The sequence below is a fragment of the Dipodomys merriami genome, unplaced genomic scaffold (genome assembly GCF_024711535.1).
Source record: "Dipodomys merriami isolate MVZ:Mamm:240054 unplaced genomic scaffold, mDipMer1.0.p SCAF_1, whole genome shotgun sequence".
Taxonomy (NCBI): domain Eukaryota; kingdom Metazoa; phylum Chordata; class Mammalia; order Rodentia; family Heteromyidae; genus Dipodomys; species Dipodomys merriami.
In genome coordinates this window covers 135,926,517-135,942,600 of record NW_027202270.1, presented here as the reverse complement: position 1 = coordinate 135,942,600, position 16,084 = coordinate 135,926,517, and the positions used below count along the sequence as shown (strand labels likewise).

General features: G+C 45.5%; 1 protein-coding gene across 6 annotated transcripts in view; it reads left to right on the top strand.

The window, feature by feature from the left end:
• Syne2 (spectrin repeat containing nuclear envelope protein 2) overlaps positions 1 to 16,084 on the top strand; it is a 310,222-nt gene that overhangs the window by 273,889 nt on the left and 20,249 nt on the right. For 5 of the 6 annotated variants that reach the window (XM_070032030.1, XM_070032022.1, XM_070032015.1 and 2 more), the window contains one exon: positions 15,335 to 15,497. In XM_070032030.1, the coding sequence (XP_069888131.1) occupies positions 15,335 to 15,497 (163 nt within the window). Of the gene's footprint in view, positions 1 to 15,334; positions 15,498 to 15,604; positions 15,916 to 16,084 lie in introns of those variants that run through there. The other variant, XM_070032036.1, reaches the window with a different exon arrangement.

The following is a 16,084-nucleotide window of genomic DNA, read 5'->3' as shown; positions in this document are numbered from 1 at the left end:
TATCAAATAGCTTCTGTCTGACAGGCCTTAACTGACTGTTCCCCATTGCAACTTGGCAGACAGAGAAAGCAGCATCCTTGGGCCCCTCTCCCAACCTTGTGCTTTAAGTAGACAGGAAGGTGCATGAAGAATTGGGGAGTGATGGGGAACAGAATGCTTGTTCTGTACCTCACTGTGTGCTGGGAACCGTAAGTGACCCACTCAGCAAAGACACCACGCTAACTATAATGAGAATTCGAGATAGGGGAGGAGGACTCAATTACATTAATGGGAGTGGATATCTGAGCTGCTGGAGAGCCTAGTGGTTGAGAGCTCCTATCACATCTTCCTGGGGATGGGGGTAGAGAACCGGGAATAGGAAGAGACTGGCTGAGGCCTGTGATCTCAGATACGTGAAATAAATGTCCTGAGTAATCCAGGGTTGGGCTTTGGTTGAAGGCGGGTGGGAAAAGTAAGGATTTGAGACAGAGTTTCACTACATAAGCCAAGCTGGCCTCAAACTAGTGATTACCACCTGCCCCCACCTCTTCAGTGCTGGAATTACAGTGTGAACTGTCACACTCTGTGGGCCGAGAGTCTTGGTGGTTACTGGAAAAAGCAGGAGACACTGTTGTGAACAAGCAGGTATTAATGAGGTGGAGCTACATACAAGCCACTGAGTAAAGGAGCAGAAAGAAGTCTAGAAAGTGGAGCTAGAAAGATACATTGGGAGCTGGGCACTGGTGGCTCACACCTATAATCCTGGCTATTCAAGCAGCTGAGATCTGAGGATCACAGTTCAAAGCCAGCCTGGCCAGGAAAGTCCATGAGACTCTTATCTCCAGTTAGCCACTAGAAAACTGGAATTGACATTGGTGCTCAAGTGGTAGGAGTGCTAGCCTTGAACACAAAAGCTCGGGGACAGTGCTCAGGCCCAGAGTTCAAGTCCCAAAAATGTCAACAAAGCCTATAGAAGCCCACCATTACAACCTAAGTGAGGTAGAAGTTTTGAACCACTCCTGACCCTCTTACTTGTCATGGAAACTTGAGCATGTTGATCTAACCTTTCTAAGCATCAGTTTCCAAATCTACCCAATTTGCCTACCAGGCCTGTGGTCATGAGAGGCTTCTGTCCTCTGTAGGCATTAATGACACATGGATGCTAAGAAGCCAGTGTTAATCGAGCACATTTGGTCATGGAAGAGAGTCTCTGCCTCCTCCATCCCTACCCCGCTCCCAGGGCTGGGAACGGGTTCCTGGTCTTGTGGAAATGAATTAGTGCATAAGAATGGATCAGTACAAAAGAATACGATCATTTGTGTTGGGCAAAGGGTGTCTTTGTCATCACCATCATCTCTTTGTCCTGAGTCACCTTGGCTGTAGTCTAGGGTATGATGATGTCACACCGGTGAATGCCTCATTTGGAAGCAAGACTAAACTCAGATGCCTCCTGGGGATTGGAGTGGTAGTCCCTTCTTAATCAGGGTGTCTCACTTTGGAGTTTGCAGGCTTATTGCTTTCTCCCTTGTCTCGTTGGCTGCCTGCCTGCCTCCAAGCAAGTTCCTTGGTGGGAAAAGAGATAAAACAGCAGGTGAAATTTCATCAGCTTCTTGGAAACAGCCATTGGCAAAACCAGGGAGTTGAAATGACAGCAAATACATTGGCTGCCAAATGTATTTTGAACAGTTTGCTTTTTTTAATGCATGACCTTACTTAAACTCCATTGTAATTCTGAAAAACAGGTATTATCCTTCATGTTTTTGGGATTTTGTTTTGTTTTTTTAGTTTTAGTTGTTTGTGGGATTGAATTTAGGGCCTCACACTTGCCAGGCAAACTCTACCACTTGAGCCACACTTTCAGTCCATTTGCTTTTTCACATATTTGGTCTGGCTGTGAGGCCTGGGATTCTCCCATCTCTGTCTTCCAAACATCTAGGACTCCGGGCATACACCATCACATTCAGTCGCACTCCCATTTTGCAGCTCAGAAACCTGAGGCGTGAATTTAAGTAACTTGTCCATTTAGCCTTTCAACTCAGACAGTTGTGATGTGTCATCCTGCCACCACAGACCTTTCTAGATTGACATGTAAAACACTGAGATGCTTAGAATATAGTGACAACTCAATCCCTTCAACACTGAGGGGTTGGGGAGGGAATAACTTCTATTACCGTACTATAAAAGCCAGCGGCAGGGCAGAGGGCTAGGATGCTAAAGGGCTCTTGGTGTGTGTGGGGGTGGTTTGAGCAGTGAACTTGGCCCTGCTGTAAGGCATCCTCATGTAAAATCGGCTCCTCATCTGATGTCTGGCACTGACTGCCCTAGCATCGCACCTTGCACAAAAGCATTGCCCTCCAGAGGATCCGGGGTCAGGAGCCTCACTGCTGTGGAAGAGCCTCTCTCTGTATGGTGTCCTGAGGACTTTGTTTGACCACTTTGTTTGACTCTCGACACCATTTGGCCTTTTCTGACCTTTATACTGTTCTGCTTCATCTTAGAGGAGGGGAAAACCATCTGTTGCTTGGTGATAGATAGTACACACCTATAAATAACCCTAGCACTTGGGAATGAGGAAGCTGAGGCTGGAAGATCATGAAGTTGAGGCCAGTCTGAGCTACATAGTAAGATCTTATCAAGAGACAGACAGACATAGAGAGAGAGGAGAGAAAAACGTTCAATTTTTCGGGAGATCCCACAAAGGTACCTTGGCCTCATGACATCAAAGATTTGTACCACAGGCCCTTTAACTTCAAGGTTCAGAAACCTATCACATTATAAACTCGATTTCCTTCACTGAGGAAAAAAAAGAAAAAGAAAAACAAAGTCTATTCTTGCGGGTTATTTTCAGCGTTTCGCCTAATTGATGGAACAGTGAGGATGCACAGCGTTTCTGGCTAGGCCAGGCTAGAGGCTCCCCAAGGGGTTGGGGTAGAAGCATGGCTATTGATTTGAACTTTATCTCCAGAACCTTGTTTTCACAGACAGGGGAGGTGCAGCTTGGAAAAAGTAGATGGCTTAGCAGTGGAAACTGCTGTAGGCTGGGCTGGTGCTCAAGGTCTCCTGCTGCACTGCTAAGCAACCAAGTCTCCAGAGGGCCTCTGGCCTCCTAGAAAACCTTCACTTTGAAAAGTAGTTTTTGCAGCTCTGCTTGTGGTGCACATCTATAATCTGAGCCAACTGCTCAAGAGACTGACTTGGAGGATCACTCTTTAAGGCCAGTCCAGAGAGAAAAGTCTGGGCAACTCCATCTTAAATTAACCAGCAAAATGTCAGGCTGGAGGGTTAGATGAAGTGGTAGAGTACCAGCCACAAGCAAAAAAAGCCAGATGAGATCATGAAGCCCTGAATTCAAGCCCTACTGCTGGCGTACACACACACGCACACGCACATAGTAGTATATGCAATTTTCTTTGAAATCTAGAACTCAGTGTGGAATATAGTATTATGGTTCTCGAATTTAAACATGAATCAAAACCCCTGCAGGGTCCACTCCCAGGTTTTCGGTTCCTCCTGGTCTAAGTAGAGCCAGGAACATGCATATCTCTCTCCCCCTCTCTTCCTTTCTCCCTTTCTTTCCTCCCTCTCCCTCTTTCCCCCTCTCCCTCTTTTCCCCTCTCCCTCTTTCCTTCCTTCCCCTCTCTCTATCCTTCTTCCCCCTACCCCTGTTTCCTCCTAGGGCTTGAACTCAGAGCCTGGATGCTGTCCCTAAGGTTTGTTTGTTTGTTTGGGGTTTTGGGGGGGATTTTTTTGCTCAGGGCTTAGCACTCTACCATTTGAACCACTACTCCACTTCTGTCAGTTGGAAGTAAGAGGCTCACAGACTTTCCTGCCTAGGCTGGCTCTGAGTAGCTAGGATTACAAGCATGAGCCACCAACACCCAGCTTTTCTTTTCTTTCTATCCTTATTTCTGTCTTGCTTTCCTTCTTTCTCTTTTTATTTATTTATTTTTTTGGGGTCCGGTCATGGGGCTTGAACTCTGGGCCTGGGTGCTATCTCTCAGCTCTTCAGTTCAAGGCTGGCACTCTACCACTTGAGCCACAGCGCCACTTCCGGCTTTTTTCTTTTTGCTTATGTGGTGCTGAGGAATCGAACCCAGGACCTCATTCATGCAAGGCAAGCGCTCTACCACTGAGCCACCTTCCCAGCCCATCTTTTTATTTTATTTTTTTTAAGTTTTAGTGAGGGCAGGGGGATCATTTTCTAATTCCCCACACAAGAAATGGGAGTTAAAGACTGAAGAAGATACATTTCTAGCAAGCACCCACAGATGTCATCCTGGGTGCCAGTCCTCTGAAGGCTAAGAACCACTGAGGTAGCAAGAGCTGCAGGGGGAGGTAATCCGGTCCAACAGTGAGGCCTTTACAAGGCCCAGCCCTGCCTCCTCCCTTCCCTCCCCCAGGATGGCAGAGAGGACTGAGATCCCAGATGATAAAACCCCAGGCCAGCTGCCAGTCCAGAGTCTGCCCATCCTCAGTTACCATCAACTTCAATGGGAGACAGAGGTGTAGCCCCAAAGTGCTAAGGTATTAAGGAACCCTTAAATCAAAGAACCTGAAATACACAGCTCCTGAACTGACCTTAATGAGGCTGGTAATACCAGCCACCTTCACACAGATTGCCAGGCCCTGGGCTATGATGGAATTATCTAGAATCCAATCCCATATATATCAAGAAATTGATTATACACTACTATGCACATTTGGCAGATTAAATGAAGAGTAAACTTGTTTTTCTTAACATTAATTATTACTTCTCTTCTTCCTCATATTTTCTTTGATAAAATCTTAGAAAAGTGATATTCCCCCCCCCCCAAAAAAAAAAAAACCTGAATTCAGGAAAGACTGGAGGTATTTTTTCAGAACTACTAAGTTGTGCAGTCTTTTCTTAGAGGGAGCCAAGTTACCTCAGAACAGATTAGCTACAAAATATGGGGTGATGGACAGAAGATGTGGGGTAAAAGTGCTTCTGCCAGGAGAGATGAAAATTCTGGAAAGACTGTGCTTGGATTTCATCTTCCCAGTTGGACCAAAGCCAGAGAAGGATTCGGCCTGCCGTGTAATTTCAACTGTATCTGTTTTATAAAAGATATAACAAGCAAAACAAATAACACAAAGAACAGTACTTACCAGCCACTGGTGGTTCATGCCTGCAATCTTTTTTTTTTTTTTTTTTGTCGGTCGTGGGGCTTGAACTCTGGGCCTGAGCGCTGTCCCTCAGCTCTTCAGCTCAAGGCGAGCGCTCTACCACTTGAGCTACAGCGCCACTTCCGGTTTTTCTGGTGGTTTATTGGAGATAGGAGTCTCACGGTCTCTCCTGCCCGGGCTGGCTTTGAACCGCCATCCTCAGATCTCAGCCTCCTGAGTAGCTAGGATTACAGGCGTGAGCCACCAGCGCCCGGCTCATGCCTGCAATCTTAACCACTCAGGAGGCTAAGTTCTGAGGATCACAGTTTGAAGCCAGCAGAAGCAGGAAAGTCTGTGAAAGTCTTACCTCTAATTAACCACCAAAACGCTGGAAGTAGTGCTTGTGGCTCATATAGTAAGGTGCCTGCCTTGAGCAGGAAAGGCTAAGGGACAGATCCTAAGCCTTGAGTTCAGGCTGCAGTGCTAGCGCATGTGCGTGCGCACACACACACACACACACACACACACACACACACACGAAAGTACACGTTGAATACCTCAAAAGTCCATCTAAAGCCGAGCGCTGTTGGCTCACACCTGTAATCCTAGCTACTCAGGAGGCTGAGATCTGAGGATCACAGTTCAAAACCAGCCCAGACAGGAAAGTCCATGAGACTCTAATCTCCAATAAACCACCAGAAAACCAAAAGTGGCACTGTGGCTTAAGTGGTAGAACGCTAGCTTTGAGCTGAAGAGCTTAGGTACACTGCCCAGGCCCAGAGTTCAAGCCCCACAACCAAAGAGAAAAAAAAGTGTCCATTTAATTTTGTTTCACAGAGCCCTTCTCAATTTATTAATGCAAACCTTGGCCATGTCAAGAGACAGTGTGGAGGTGTGTGGGGGAGGTATTAGATTTTCTAGCAGTGTGGGTGAGTGATCTGATCAATGCTTTCAATGCCCAAAAGGGTCACCCTCAGAATGTCGACATGAGTAATCTCTCTGTGGGCATCATAAGTCATGTTAATTTTCTTGCTTTTTAAATTTTGCTCATTTGTACTTTCTAAGGAAGATCCTTATTTCCTCTTCATTTCTCTTTAATAGTAACATCTTAACCTGTTTGGTTTCCTTAAGCCAAGAAAGAGACTCAGTTGACAGCCTATCATCAAACATGGTCTCTTCCTGGTAACACTGGATGGTTCTCAGAAATATCAAGTCCATAGAAAGAGAGGGGAAAGAAACTAAGCATCATTTTGATATTTCTCCCACCATTGTGAAAAAGCCCACCCAATTTATAATTAAGAGCAATTAAAATGGTTTTTGGTTGGTTTTTTTTTGTTTTTTTTTTTTTTTGTCGGTCGTGGGGTTTGAACTCTGAGTCTGGGTGCTGTCCCTCAGCTCTTCAGCTCAAGGCGAGCACTCTACCACTTGAGCCACAGCACCACTTCCGGTTTTCTGGTGGTTTATTGGAAATAAGAGTCTCACAGACTTTGCTGCCCAGGCTGGCTTTGAACCTCCATCCTCAGATCTCAGCCTCCTGAGTAGCTAGGATTACAGGCGTGAGCACTGGCACCCAGCTAAAATGTTATTTAAACTTAGCCCATGTTACCAGGGCACCCTGGGTTGAGACTGTTTTCCATCCCTTGCAAGAGTGGACAGGGAGTTAGTTGGTTGTCTTTTAAACTGATAACACTTTCCTTGACTCTCCTTTTATCTGTATTTTCTCAAGGTTATGTTGGAAAACCAAACAATATTGCTAGTCACAAAGTTGCCTTGCTCTGGTCCTAGCAGGTTGCCCTATCTATTGGAACTGGGGAATTTTTTTATTAGTGATTATTTTAGTGTATCAAGGGCCAGTAGGAGGTAGGCCTCCCTTAATTTCATGTTGCTTCCCATCAATTCAGTTATTCCTTTTCTAGAACACATCTGCAGAGAAGCTTCCCCCAAGAAGAGAGCAATCATTGGTAGGATAGGATACAGGATCAGGCAGTGAGGAGGACTGAGCTCGGGTTCATGCTTCATACTTAATAGCTGCCAGGAGTAACCAAGCATGTCAGCATAACTGACTCAGATGTGACATTTTTGAAAACAGTTGCCAGATCTGGACTTTAATCCCAGTGATCTAGAATGTTCCTCAAGGTAAAGAGATGTTAACAATAATCAGACTTTAAGGGAAGGTTGGTATCATGAAGCCAGAAGTGAGCCTAACACAAAGCAAACAGTAGTCTGATAACCAGACATTTGGGATCACCTAGGGAAACTGAGGCTAGGGATAAGAGGAATTTCCCACCTTATGGTAATGGAAAGGAGGAAGAGTAAAGGAAATTGTCAATTCTCCTCCTTCACAAACTCTTGGACATTATTAGTCCTGCAAGATGGGAATTTTCTGCCACAAGCAATAGAATAGAATAAAAGAATTCTCTGGTCTCCTAATCAGGACAGAGGGGATCTCAGAAGCCAATGCAGAAAAGCCCCCAAAGGGACATGTCATCTTTGGGAGGAGGGTACCCCATGCTAGACTCAGACTTCCAATTTCACCATATCTTTCCAACTGGAAACAGAAATCCTTTTTTTTCCCCCCATGTTCCCAATCTAAATGTTTCTTGCCTGGGTTTAGAACACTTCATAAATAACTCAGAGCCAAGATAACACTGTGTGACTCTTCCCTCAGTGTTGCAATTCTGCTGTGCCAGAACAAAGAGTGTGTGTGTGTGTGTGTGTGTGTGTAAGGAGCTGGAAATGTTTGTGTCTTAGAAGGAAGAAAACTAGAGATTAAAAATTGCAGAGAGCAGAGAAGGTGTCTTCCTTTCCTCCTGACATTGCCCTCTGCCTGGGAGCCTTGGGGAGGGCTGCGTCAGCTGCTGTGCAAGATGCTGAACCAGTGAATGGAGAGGGCACGCTGGGCAGGGGGCGGGGCCGCCTGGGCCAGGAGGGAGGTGTTGGTGCAGCCGGGAACTTGGAGCTATCGCTTAAACCTAAGGAATGATTTTTTCTCATAAACAGTAAGTGCCATTTTGGTCCTCGGCGCTGTCTGTGGCCGAGGCAGCCGCTGTGGTTTGTGTGTGTCTTGCTCTCAGGTTGGTTTTTTTTTCCCCCCTTTGGTTACAATAGAAATCATGGATGAGATGGAGGCTATGGAGTGTGTGCTCAGCCGTCGGGGGATGGGCGATGGGCCCGCGGCGTCAGCGTGCATGTGGGGTCTGCAGCCTGCCTCTGACAAGCAAGGCAGAGACCTGATTACGCTGGGTAGAAAATGGTGACAAAAATGCTTCCGAGAGGCAGTCGGCTCCAAACGCGCTGTTCACCTTCATGTCCTCTAGTCAAAGCGTGGAGATCTTGGAATCATCGATGATTTTACTATGGAGATGTTTAGCTCTTTAAAAAGATACAGTGGTATAGGGTTGGGTGATAGCTACCCACAGGTTTGACTGTTGGTTTGTTCCAGTACTGATTCAGGTACTTTTAATCATCTCCGGTTTTCCTTAGCAATTTTTTATTAATGCTGCCCACACTGGAATAGGATTTTTTTTTTTTTCAAGTGTACTGGCTAGGGTTTCTTTGATTGAATGGCAGACTCCACATAAGGAGAACAGAGCTAAAAGGTAAATTAATTCCATATGCTTGAATGTGAATTCCTCTAAATGAATTATGCATTGGGTATTTAAAGCCTCCACCATACGTTTGAGCTTGGTAGTCAGTTCTGGAAGGAGAGAGGGGTTCCTCACTTCGTGTTCTGATCCATCCCACGCTAAGACAAAAGGAAACTTCATTCACCTTCATTCTATTCTGCATCTCTATGCATAATCCCTGTTTAAAAAAAAAAGCTCTCTTTTATGACTAAGGAGTATGATTCTACTTTGTTTGGTTTCGTAGAAAAGTGTCTCTACATGTTTATACCTAAAATTTTTTATTGTTCTGCCTCAGAAAACCTTGCTGCTTTTTTTTTTTCTGGGTCACTGTTATTTGTGGAAATATACATGTGAGAAATGTTAGCTCAGAACACCTGGGAGAAACCATGGGTAAGGGCAGAGAAGGAAGCCACAGAAACAAACTGCTCAGGAGGTTGGTTGATGTAATGCAGTGTTGTGCCATCAGGCCAGTTTCTGAACAGGTTTTCTTATTTCTTTCTGATAGCTTAAGATGTTTTCTAAGAGTAATGCTAACAAGGCCTAACTAACATAGAGGTTGGTCACCTGGGCAAAAGGGCACATACTTTCTGACCTGGGGAAAGGTGGCAATTGGGATAAAGTGTCTGCAGAGTACAGAAAGATAGGATTGACATATATATGCGAGTGCCTGGGGGAAGCTGTAACTAAGAGCTACGTTTTGGTTCATATGCATCAGCCTCCAGACAGGGAGTGGGACATAACACAGGTTAAGTCCTGACTGGATAAAGCTTTGGAGCCTCCTGGTGACCTTTTTTCTTTCCCTCTGCCTTTGCTTCTTCTTGAATGTCCTAAGTACACTTGTGATCTTCATTTCTTTATGCAGAGACTGGGGTTAGGAGTAGGGTTAAGAGCTCCTATGTGCTCTGGTCCTCATGTCTTACCTTCCAAGTATAACATGATCACCTGTTTTCTGGACAAACTAGAAAGCTTGAGTGGCCATCACCTACTTATCCAGTAGGTACTTACTGAGTAGCTCCTATGTTGTATTCTAATGTCTACATTTCAAGAGTCTATCTCTGTGTGAGTACAACCTGTCTTCTAGTTTCTTATGAATTTTCAGGCTATGCATAGGACACAAAATAGAGAAAACAGTTAAATGTATATTGAAAGAAATTTGTGGAAGAGAACATGTGGGCAGCATACTTTAGCTTTCTGACCTTCTCCTCACACACTTGCCTAGAGCTACAAAATGCAGCATGCAGTGAACTGGCTTTTACTCCCAGTGTGCCATGGAGTCATGAGTCCAGCCTCCTCAGCATGTTCCCTGAGCAACAAAACCCATCCTACCTCCAATAGATGCATAGTAGCATATGGAGGATGGTATGGGAAGAGGCTACCAGATAGCAGCTCCAGGCCAGACTGCACAGGGTGGGATTCTATCCCTGCTGCAAGGCCATGTGACTTGAACAAGTGTGTTAATCTCTGCTTCAGTAGCACCCATCAGTTAGCACTGTGGGTAGGATCAAGTGAGCTGGTAGCATGGGAAACAGCAGGCCTGGCACATGACAGCAAGTCGATGTTCACATGTTACATTGACTGTTTTAGCAATGAGTTATGAATTACATAGCATAGCCAATGCAGAAATTTTAAAAGAATGTGGCTAATAATAGAAAGTGTAATACAGATTGACTATCCTTTATCCAACATGCTTGAGAACAGAGGCATTTTGAATTTCAGGTTTTGGAATATTTGCATATACAGATGGTGAGTTATCTTGGGGCTGGGATCAAGTCTAAACACAAAATGCATTTGGGTTTCTTATACACAGAGTCTGAAGGTAACTTTATATATAATTTTAGTATGCTTGGGGGGGGGGGTTGTTTGTTTCATGCTGGTCCTGAGGCTTGAACTTGGGGCATGGGCACTGTCTCTGAGGGTTTGTGTTGTTTTTTTTTTTTTTTGCTTCAGGCTAGTGCTCTACTGTGTGAGTCATAGCTCCCTTGCTGGCTTTTTGGTAGTTATCTGAAGATAGAGTCTCATAGACTTTCCTACCCGGGCTGGCTTTGAACTGTAATCCTCAGATCTTAGCCTCCCGAGTAGCCAGGAATACAGGCGTGAGCCACCAGTGCCCTGCAATGTGCTTTTTGTTTTGATGTTAGCAGTCACAGGAGGTCCAATGTGGAATCTCCTCCCTTGTGACATCCTCACAGCCTTTGAGATTCTCAGATTAGGGATGCTCGGCCTGCATCTCGCTTCCCTACCCCATTGGTTTGTCTGTGGCACTCCATTTTAGATGCCACAGTTCTAGAGAAGCCCAGAAAAATAGGTTTCCTCCTTCTCAAGGAGTGATTACAGTTCTAACCCCTGGGGTTAAGATCTCTTTATACTCAGATTATTTTGTTACTTGTTGGCTTCCTGATGAACATGTATGCCCCCCCCCCCCCCGCCCCCTTCTGTTGAAATAAAAAGAGGCTGGGATTCTTAGGGCCAGGTGTGGATAAAGGCCAGGAGGGCTACCATTCTGGAAGGTGGGTAAAAGAGGGTGGGAGATCTTTGGGGAGGTCACAGAGCCTCCATACTGGGCCCCACCCCTGGGAGGTCCTCATGACCCAACCTCTTCTCCAGCCAGAGCTCTGCAGGAGGCAAGCCCTCCCTGCCTGTGTGGAAACTTTCTGGTCTCTGGGTAATCACAGTGGCAAAATGTTGGGCCAGAGCCATGGGAACCAAGTAGGGATCTAGGTTATAACTGTTTCCAGGCCTAGCCTGGAATTCTCTTACTCCCTTTTCAATAAATCATGTTGTCGCTTTGAGGACATCTTGTTTGCAACAAGAATGCAATTTGGAGAACGTATGTCCTTCCAGTGATCGTGCCCACAGCCTCTGGCCATTATCTGTGTCAGGAAGATATTTTCCCACATATCCTTCACGCATTACATCCCCTCCCCCTCCCCTGCAGTTCCCCAGGTACCCAGCCAAGGAAGGGGATGTGTTAACACCACTTTGCTAGTAAGATCAAACAAGCCAGGGCCTCAATACCAAATAGCATGCCTACCTCTGAGCCCACCCACCTTATGGTGCTTTTGAGAATAAAACACTTGCCCGGCGCTGGTGGCTCACACCTGCCTGTCCATCCTAGGTACTCAGAAGGCTGAAATCCAAGGGATATCAGTTTGATGCCAGCATTAGTAGAAAAGTCTGAGGAAATGTATCTCCAAAATAACCAGCCAAAAGCAGGGCAGGAGACATAGCTCAAGTGATGAGTACTATCCTAGCAAGCACAGGGGCCCTGAAATCAAACCCACGTACTTCCCTTTCACAAAAATCTAAAACACTTGTTAAAGAATTTTGTGAGGCCCAGTTGCCACATGGAGGGGGCATCCTAGTTGGCATAAGAAGAGTATTATTGAAGTAATAGGTGCTAATTTCCTCTTCATGTATTTTTGTATTCTGATTTCAATATATTGGCAAGGTGTTAAATTTTTCAAGGGATGTTAGCTATTTGTCCCTATGACACATCACCTGAGCAAAATCAACCTCCCAAGGAGGGGCTTTATTTTGGCCCATGTTTCAGTGGTTTCAACCTGTGGTTACTTGGCCACATGTGCATACTATGAGAATCATGCAGTGGTGGAAAGCTTCTCACCTTAAGCTGGGGAAGCAGAAGAGACTAAATACTCCCTTCCATGGATCACCTTCCATGACCAACTTCCTCCCCCTAGGCCCCATTTCCTCAAGTTTATACACATACACACACCCTACAACAGCCTCTCTGGACTAATCCACTCACGAGATCAGAGCCCCCATAATCCAATCACCTTCTAAAGGCCCCACCTGTGACCATGCTCCATTGGAGACCAGTCCTTGGACTCATGAGCTTTGGAAGGATATTTCAGATCTAAAACATCAGTCCATTGGTGTACTCAGCTTGAGTACTACTAGAATTCATAGATCGGGAGGGTGTGGTTTGAAGCCACAAAGTAAGCAAGATAAGCTGGGAGTAGAAGTGTTCACATGAGTGTCCAGAGGCAATAGGTGGGGAAGATTCAAGACTACCTGAAAAAATAAGGACTTGAGGTTATGTCTCAAATGGCAGAGCGCCCCTAGGCCATGAATTCGGAACCCTAGTACTGTCCATTCCCAAAAGAGATCCAAACTATAATATGAGAAAACGGGGTCATAGGACTAGGTACCTTGCAGGAACACTCCTAGACAGTCGAATAGGACTTGGGCCTGGTCAAGCATCAGAGCTACTGCCTGGCTAAAGCTTGAGAATTCTAGGGCTACTGGAGATAAGGGAGCCGAGGTGAAAGGATTTCCCTAAATCATAGAAGGAACTCATAATAGAACTGGAATGGAAAGACTGAACGAGGTACCCCTGTGTGGTCTTAAACTCTGCCTTGGAAGGGAAGTGCTTACCTACTTTTACTCATTCACTCCTTCAGCAGATGTTTGCACCTCCTTCCCTCCAGGTGCTATGGGAGATGCTACCCCCACCTGGCCTATTTCTTTCCGGAAAGGTGGAGACTGTCTCACAGTGAGGACTGGATGGAAAGGGAGCATGGAGGGCGGGACTGGTGCCAGAGGTTCCAGAAGGAACAAGGAGTGGCTTTGCAGAGTGAAGAATTAGAGGCGATGAGGCCATTGAACACTTGAGGTGTTGAAAAGATCACAGGAGGGGTTGAACTGGGTGGTGAGGGTTGAATGATTTCCTTCCTCACTGTACACTTCAGCTGGGCAACCCAAGATAGGCGGGCAAAGGTAGGAAATGGTTTCATGGAAAAGGGCAGTGGTGGTGTGGATAACAGTGTGTTTCCTGCATGTTAGAGTCGGCTCCCCAATTTCTCTTTCTGCTGTCAACCATGGGAGGCAGTTCTGACAGCATCTTCCAACTGGACCAGTGACAAATGGGAACTTTCAACTAGAGCCATTACCTTAATCTCATACCTTAATCTCAGAGTAACTCAAATCCCCCATCCTGAGGGCAAAAAGCCTCTCTCATCCACATGAGGGCTTCCTTGAAAGTGGTTTATTGAAGCATTTCATTCCGTGTCTGTATAGAGAATCATGGTTAGAGAATCCTGCATGCCTCTAACCCCAGCACCTGGGATGCTGAGGCAGGAGGATTGTGAGTTCAAGCCTAGCTTGGACTAGATAACAAGACCCTGTCTTTTTGTTGTTGTTTTTTGGTGTTTTTTTTTTTTTTCTTTTGTGGATCATAGGGCTTAAACTTGGGACCTGGGCGCTGTTCCTGAGTGATTTTGCTCAAGGCTAGTGCTCTTCCTCTTTTTTTTTTTTTTAATTTAATTTTATTTTATTTGTGAACATACTGTACAGAGGAGTTACAATTACATGGGCAGGATAATGCGTACATTTCTTACCAAGCATTGCAGCCTCCTCCTTTGTTTACCCTTCACATCCCTTCCCAGCCTCCCCCCTCCCCCCCAATCCCAATCCTTCTCCTTCCCCCCCCTTCCCCCACCCCCCCACCCCCGCACCGACGTTGTAAAGCTCCTTTTGGACATGACAACTTGTACTTCTCATTGTTGCAACAGGTCCACCTGTATCCTTAAACAACTGGTTTTTCCCCATCTCCTCCACAAGTTATACTGACATCAAATATAGTGAAAGCAGGGGTTATACTGTGGGGGAGGGACATACAAAGCAACAAAGAGATAATCTTATAAATGCGTTAGAAACACATGCATGAAAGAAAAAAACATTAAAATACACATCTAAGGGTTCATTTTCCTGACATCACATTATCTGACCTTTTCCGCTTGACTCATACATATACTAGATATTACAAATAAGGAAAACCATGGGACCTATGTTTCTTTGGGCCTGTAGTGCTCTTCCTCTTTAAGCCACAGCACCACTTCCAGTTTTCTGGAGGTTAATTGGAGATAAGAGTATCTTGGACTTTCCTACCTGGGCTGGCTTTGAAATGAGATCCTCAGATTTCAGCTGCCTGAGTCCCTAGGATTATCAGTATGCGCCACCAGCGCCCATCAAGACCTTGTCTTCATCAGGAGGGAAAATGATTTTCCCTTTGACAATGTAAGGACAGGCCATCAAAGTACACAGGTGCCATGAATGATCTTTCAGACTTACCATGTCAAGCGAGGCTGCATGAGAACCAGGGCAGGTTGCTGAGGTGGATGAACGTTAGCTTCGAACTTCACTCAAGTGCAAATTACCTTTGTTCCCTCCCATCATGGTGCCCCGTAATGCTCACATGGGCTAGTTCAGTGGCACTCTCATCCCTCACACGGAAGCGATAGGACATGCACCTGTTCTGCCCTTGCTCAAAGACTCATCCTATGAGAGGCATCATGAGCCAAATGCCCAGTGACCAGGCAGATGACCAGGACCACCGTCTCAGACATATCCAAGCCAGAAACTGGGCAGAAGCAGCCAAGAATGGTTATTTTGGAGAGAAGGAAATGGTGCCTTCTGTTGCCCCTAGAGCCTGAGAGAGATAGGTTTGGGTATCCGGAAGCCCCACTCTAGCAATGAGTAATTAGACTAAGTCCATTTGAAAAATGACCTGAATGTTACCACTAAATGTTGTGTGTGTGTTCCTCTCTCTCCCTTTTTCTCTGCTTCTCTTCTGCAAATGTGTTCAGGGTGAAGAAGCTGAAGGAGACATTCGCTTTTATCCAGCAGTTAGACAAAAACATGAGCAACCTTCGCACGTGGCTGGCACGAATCGAGTCTGAGCTTTCTAAGCCGGTGGTTTACGATGTCTGCAATGATCAGGAGATCCAGAAGAGGCTGGCTGAGCAGCAGGTGGGGCCTGGCAATGGGTTGTGGGGGGGAGAGGTGGCTGTAATGGATGCCAGGTTTCAGTGTGTTCAGTTCTTAATTGTCTTCACCTTGGTCTGCTTTTTGCCCAGTTCCTGTTGTTTTAGGAGGAAGGCATCCATCTCCCGAATACTCCATCCTCCTCACCATCCACATGGCATTTTGTAAAACAAGTCTAAATAATGTTCCAGATGGCAGATTGGCTAAGATCCCAAAGACTAGGGTTCTAAATCAGCCTGGGGGGGGCAGGGATAAAAGATACAACAAGATTAAATTTTTAATAGTTTTAATTTTTTTTGTCCTTAAAAAACATTGCCTCCCTTTTGTGTGTATGTATATGTGCGTATATGTGTGTGTGTGTGTGTGTGTGTGTGTATGTATGTATATATACATATATATACACATATATATGAATGACAATCAATTGGAAATGCATTTCCAACTAAGGAAAGTTTTTTTTATAGGATCTTAGGGTTTTTTCCCCACTACTCCTGGTGTTTGAACTCAGGGCCTGGGCACTGTCCCTGAGCTTTTTTTTTTTTTTCTCATGGCTAGTGCTCTGCCACTTGAGC